The sequence below is a fragment of the Herpailurus yagouaroundi genome, unplaced genomic scaffold, assembly GCF_014898765.1.
Source record: "Herpailurus yagouaroundi ecotype Mexico unplaced genomic scaffold, PumYag 196, whole genome shotgun sequence".
Taxonomy (NCBI): domain Eukaryota; kingdom Metazoa; phylum Chordata; class Mammalia; order Carnivora; family Felidae; genus Herpailurus; species Herpailurus yagouaroundi.
The window spans coordinates 22,451,164-22,457,021 of record NW_024412427.1 but is presented as its reverse complement, the minus strand read 5'-3'; the positions used below and the strand labels follow the sequence as shown (position 1 = coordinate 22,457,021).

General features: G+C 40.7%; 1 protein-coding gene across 1 annotated transcript; it reads left to right on the top strand.

Annotated features, from left to right (window-relative positions):
• Positions 1–2,009: 2,009 nt before the first annotated feature.
• Positions 2,010–2,910, top strand: LOC121012483 (protein FRG1-like). Its single transcript, XM_040447691.1, has one exon. It carries the CDS (start codon positions 2,079–2,081, stop codon positions 2,850–2,852), a length of 774 nt encoding a protein of 257 aa, XP_040303625.1. The 5' UTR covers positions 2,010–2,078; the 3' UTR covers positions 2,853–2,910.
• The last annotated feature ends 2,948 nt before the right edge of the window (positions 2,911–5,858 follow it).

Genomic DNA, 5,858 nt, shown 5'->3' with positions numbered 1-5,858 from the left:
TGACTTGAGCGAAGGAGCCAAGACTGTCCATTATATCATCTGAAAGTGAATAATGAATAGATGAGTGAATTAAAGAGGGCTGTGTATAGACTAGTGATAGCATATCAAGAATTATGATTATGCTAAATCCCATCCTGAGTACCTGAGGTCAAATTAAATAAAAAGCTGATGAGTACAGGGTGGGAAAATATTCCCAAGTTTACCATTAATAACACCATTAGACACATTTACCAAAATTTATTAGCAAATGTCTTTTTCTTCAATATTTATTTAAACATTCCTCACAGACTGTCCCTAAGCATTGAATTAAGTAACAGAGAAGTTCTGACACTTAGTATATTTGTTTTTTGTTTTTGTTTTTGATTTTTTTTTTTTTTTAGCTTTTAGATGATATTATCATGGCCTTCTACTAAATTGTTATGATAGATAGATAGATAGATAATAGATAGATCAATCGATCTTACCCTGCTTTGCTTGATGGGCTTTTCCCCCTTTTATTCTGAAACCTAAAAAGCAGTATTGGGTTCACCATTATTGTCCACTCCCTGCCTCTCCTTCTATCTTCTGATGATCATCGATTGTTGATATTTGAAATATTTTAAAGAGAAAAATAAACAGCTCCTCTATGAAAAGAAGAGCTACAGCCACAGCGTCTTTGAACTGGAAGGGATCCTGGATCCTTTAGTCTAACCTTCTCATTTCACAGGTGAGAAGGAAGAGGCCCTTCAGGGCCACATGATTTGCTTGTGTGCACACAGCTGTTGGAGGCAGAGCCAAGATTAGAAACACATCCCAAGAAATCTTTCCTTGGCACCATTCTCAGAAAAACACAGAATTCATTCCTAGATGAAACTGGAAACTTTAACCAGAGCATTCTCAATGATGGACAGAGGGGAATACAACTTGAGAAGAAGTGACTTTCTCAAAACCAAGCTGTTAGCTAATAGAAGAGTTGGAAACATGGTTTTCCTCACTAGGCGGTAGCAACAATTACCTCCATCTTCCACTCTTCTCTAGGAATGTCTCAGTGGCATTGAGATCCTTTCATTAGTGCCTACCCTCTATTTTGTTTGAGCCCCATTTGAATTTGCAGTGTGGTTCTGCAACCAATCACCATCCTTCATCCACTTAGCTTCTCCCCTTCTGACTTCTTCCTTTTCAGTCAAAACCAATTTTATGGGGCTAACCACTGTGCTTTATGAAACCCATAGTAAAGTAAAAAATGAAAGAGGGAGGGAAGGGGAGGGAAAAATGAAGGAAGAGGGAAGAATCAGTCTCTGGTAAAAATGGGGCCTTTGGAGAAGCTAGACAAGAGGCAGGAAAATTGGTTTGGTAGGTACAATTTTAATCCAAGGGACTCCATCCTGGCCCCCATCAGTGGTATAGATAGAAACTACAGAACTTAATACCTCATAGATGAAATGGATGAAGGAGTGCAGATACCTAGGCCCTGCTACTTGAACTGTGGCCCCTGGATTAGCATTCACAGATCTGGTAGCTCGGTAGAGATGTAAACCCTTGGGCCCAGTCCAGACATCCTGAATCAGAAGCTGCATTTTTATAATATTAAGATTAGAGAAGCACAGCCATGGGATGACTCTCAGCGTTCTGGTTTGGGTGACATGATGCATGGTGGTGTCATTTGCAGGATAGGGGCAGGTCTAAGGCAGGAGGATAGGCTGGAGGAACAAGCATGGCTAGCATTGAAATGAGACTATGGCATGGCAGGAAAGGCTTTTATCTGGGCTGATGACAATAGGAACATGAGGCTTAGTGGAATTATCAACCACATTTTTACCTGGAATGCTGAAATGAGATGTGCACCTGTCTTCTCATTTGTAGCAATTCCATGGTGAACTGTGTGGATGCTCCCATCCTTCACCAGCAGCCTTTGTTAAATTTCAAGAATAACACTGGAGATTACTTGTTTTCTATCTCAGCCACAGTTGTCCCTGAGTATTGTCTAAATAAGGCCCAAGTGAGAAGGGAAAAGACCAGGGTTGGCGCGCGTGCCTACTCCAGTGAAGGTATTTTGCCCTGAGCCCACTCTCACCTCTTTATACAGTGTCCCCAGAACCATGGCCGAATACTCCTATGTGAAGTCCACCAAACTCGTGCTCAAGGGAACCAAGGCTAAGAGTAAGAAGAAAAAGAGCAAACAGAAGAGAAAAAGAGAAGAAGATGAAGAAACTCAGCTTGATATTGTTGGAATCTGGTGGACAGTAACAAACTTTGGTGAAATTTCAGGAACCATAGCAATTGAAATGGATAAAGGAACCTATATACATGCACTTGACAATGGACTTTTTACACTGGGAGCTCCACATAAAGAAGTTGATGAGGGCCCTAGTCCTCCAGAGCAGTTTACAGCTGTCAAATTGTCTGATTCCAGAATTGCCCTGAAATTTGGCTATGGAAAATACCTTGGTATTAATTCAGATGGACTTGTTGTGGGGCATTCGGATGCAATTGGACCAAGAGAACAATGGGAACCAGTCTTTCAAGATGGGAAAATGGCCCTATTGGCCTCAAATAGCTGTTTTATTAGATGCAACGAAGCAGGCGATATAGAAGCGAAAAGTAAAACAGCAGGAGAAGAAGAAATGATAAAGATTAGATCCTGTGCTGAAAGAGAAACTAAGAAAAAAGATGATATGCCAGAAGAAGACAAAGGAAATGTTAAACAGTGTGAAATCAATTATGTAAAGAAATTTCAGAGCTTCCAAGACCACAAACTTAAAATAAGTAAAGAAGACAGTAAAATTCTCAAAAAGGCCCGGAAGGATGGATTTTTGCATGAAACACTTCTGGACAGGAGAGCCAAATTGAAGGCTGATAGATACTGCAAATGACCAGAATTTTTGTTTCTGTCTCCTCCTATTGGTTTTTTCTGAATAAAATAATCAATGGGGAAAAAAAAAAAGACCAGGGTTATGAAAGTCTTCAGGTTTTAGCAGATCTAGGCCAAGGTGAAGGTTGTGAGGACCCATGGCTCTGGATGTCAAAGATGAGTTTTCAGGTTGGTAGCTTGGAGCCCTGACCACACTAGAGAATCAACGTTATTGTTTTGTTTTTCTGAATACATGAGATCCTATCATCCATACAACTATATTAATTTGAAACATGTTCTTTCCAAAACCCAACTAAAACAGCTTAGAATTAACTAACTTTCCTACATTGCTATTTTCTATTTCTGTTTTTCTTTTTGGTCATGTTCCTGGGAGATTTTCTAACCTTCCAGTATGTTTTTATAATTTGGCAGTCATAATTTTTTAAATTCCCAAGGTCTCCTTTCTTTGCCCTGCCTGTTTCTTTTTCATAGTATTTATTCTACCATGAATGTACATTTTCATCTTCATCTAAGGGTGTGATATTTTTCATTTTAAGTTTTTTTTCTATTTCCCTCGCTTTATCTCTCCACTCTGGGTCCCCCTTTTTTTCTATATATCTTTTCAGCTCCCCCCACCCCGCTTTTCCTTTTCATCTTAGAGTATTTCTTCAAATATCATTAACTTTTATTGAAGAGAGTCATTAAGAAGTAGTGTGTGGGTGGGGCTTTTGAAATGCCCCATTGCAGGTCTTGAATTATGGCCCACTGTTTTTTTTTTTTTAATTTTTTTTTCAACGTTTATTTATTTTGGGGACAGAGAGAGACAGAGCATGAACGGGGGAGGGGCAGAGAGAGAGGGAGACACAGAATCGGAAACAGGCTCCAGGCTCTGAGACATCAGCCCAGAGCCCGATGCGGGGCTTGAACTCACGGACAGCGAGATCGTGACCTGGCTGAAGTCGGACGCTTAACCGACTGTGCCACCCAGGCGCCCCAAGGCCCACTGTTTTTTAACCTGAGCCTTTCATGTCTCCTTCTGATGTATTGGTGCCTCCAAATCCAGAACCTTCAGTGTTGCACAGAGTGGATCAGCTTCCTTCTTGCTACTCTGCCCTCCCGCCTACCTGAGTCAGCTGTCTCTTCCCTGACCCTCTCTCCTCCAAATAGCAGGTGAGATTACTCACCTGAGAATATCTCCTCTCCTGGTCTCTATTCTTACGGGTTTAGGGTTTTTAAAAAAAAATTCTATACTTTATCTTAGTGAAGTTTCAGGAAGTGGAGGAGAGAAATGCATATGATCATGTTAAAATCAGAAGTTCTGGACTTTAATTAAAAAAAGTAAATGTAGAGAAGACATTGAAATAAATGAGGCTTATTGCCTCAAGGAGGGAAGAGTAGAGTGTGACAGCTCTTACCCTGGGGCTAATGAAATTCCACTTAAGATATAATTGTCTATGTCTGCATGTTACAAGTCATATTTATATTTTAAACCTGTTTGTATATATTTTTATAACTTTCATTATGAGAGTAAAAATCCTAGTTTATAGGGCACCTGGGTGGCTCAGTTGGTTAAGCGTCTGATTTCAGCTCAGGTCATGATCTCACAGTTCGTGAATTTGGGCACCGCATCAGGCTCTGTGCTAACAGCTCAGAGCCCGGAGCCTATTTGGGATTCTGTGTCTCCCTCTTTCTCTGCCCCTCCCCCACTCGCACTCTGTCTCTCAAAAATAAACATTTTTTTTTTAAATCTTAGTTCCAACAGATAGTTAAGGAATGCTGGCATCTTGGTAATACAGTTGCAAGAGAGACAGAGGAGAAATGGAAATCCAAATTACAGGGATCACCAAGTTCAAGTGTGTTTCAAGCCGCCATTTCCATTTGGAGGACTTCATGCAGGTGAGTGGGACATCACATTGTGAGATGTGCTATTTGCTATTCAGCAAATAGCATTATACATAATGGTCTGTGAACTAGCAAGGGCCTTTGGTTCTAGGGATCAGGCCTGACATAACCAGATCCTAATCCTACAACAGGTCACTTGGCAGTCTGGGATTGAAGGAGGGAGGCACAAGACACAAATACATAAGGCTGAGGTTTAGGGAAACTGGCTAGAAGAACCTGGTGCCGTGGGCTGGGACACCATAGAATGGGTGCTGGCGGAATTAGGGCAGGGGCATTGGAGTGGCTGTGAGTTGGAGGTTTCACTCCCTCCAGTACTCCCGCAATTCCAACCTCTCCCCAGAGTTCTCTTACCAGGTGTATCAGCTTTCTCACTTCCATCAATGAGGTGAAGTATGACATGCTTTCAGTTCCTTTCTTGAATCTTTCTTTCAGGTACAAGACATCAATGACTCCAGTTCTGAGGATCCCAAGATAAGACTTTTTTATTGAGCATATGGGGTGCTAGAAACTAGCTCTCAAAATATAAGGACCCTTGAAACATGTAGAGAGATTATCATAGCTTGATGTTAAGGAAAATACAACTCTAACCACACAGCTAAAGCTGTAGCTTATTACTATTACTGTATTGCCAGCCAATCTAAATCATCCTCTGCTTTCAAATGATCGCTGGTTTTGAGTCAGAGACTAATTACCTCTTGGTAATTAGTATGTTTCTGGACCTCCAAAGACCTAAAGTCCAGTCCTTCCAAAACATAATAATGTTGTCTATGGCTTTCTAGCTGACACCTCTGCCATGTCTGACATTTTAACTACTCACATCCCACACTTGATAGTTTAAATTGGCTTCCTCTCCAAGAAGAACAATGGTCCCCATACAAAATTTCATTCAGAAAGTTTTATTTCAGTAAATTAGTGTTTCTTTTTAATATTTAGATTTTTTAAGTTATGCAAAAAAAGCCAGAAGCAAACCTAATGTAAAGCATGTGACATCATGGCCATTTAGAAACCATACATTGTAGAAGAGGTAAGGCATAACTGTTGAGCCAAACACAGGCTCAATCACATACCACACCGAGAAGAGACTTTGGGTCCTCTCAGTATTACATCACAGTTACTCCAGAGCAGC

Coding starts and splice junctions, on each gene's coding strand:
- LOC121012483 (XM_040447691.1), top strand. CDS start 2,079: ATGGCCGAATACTCCTATGTGAAGTCCACCAAACTCGTGCTCAAGGGA.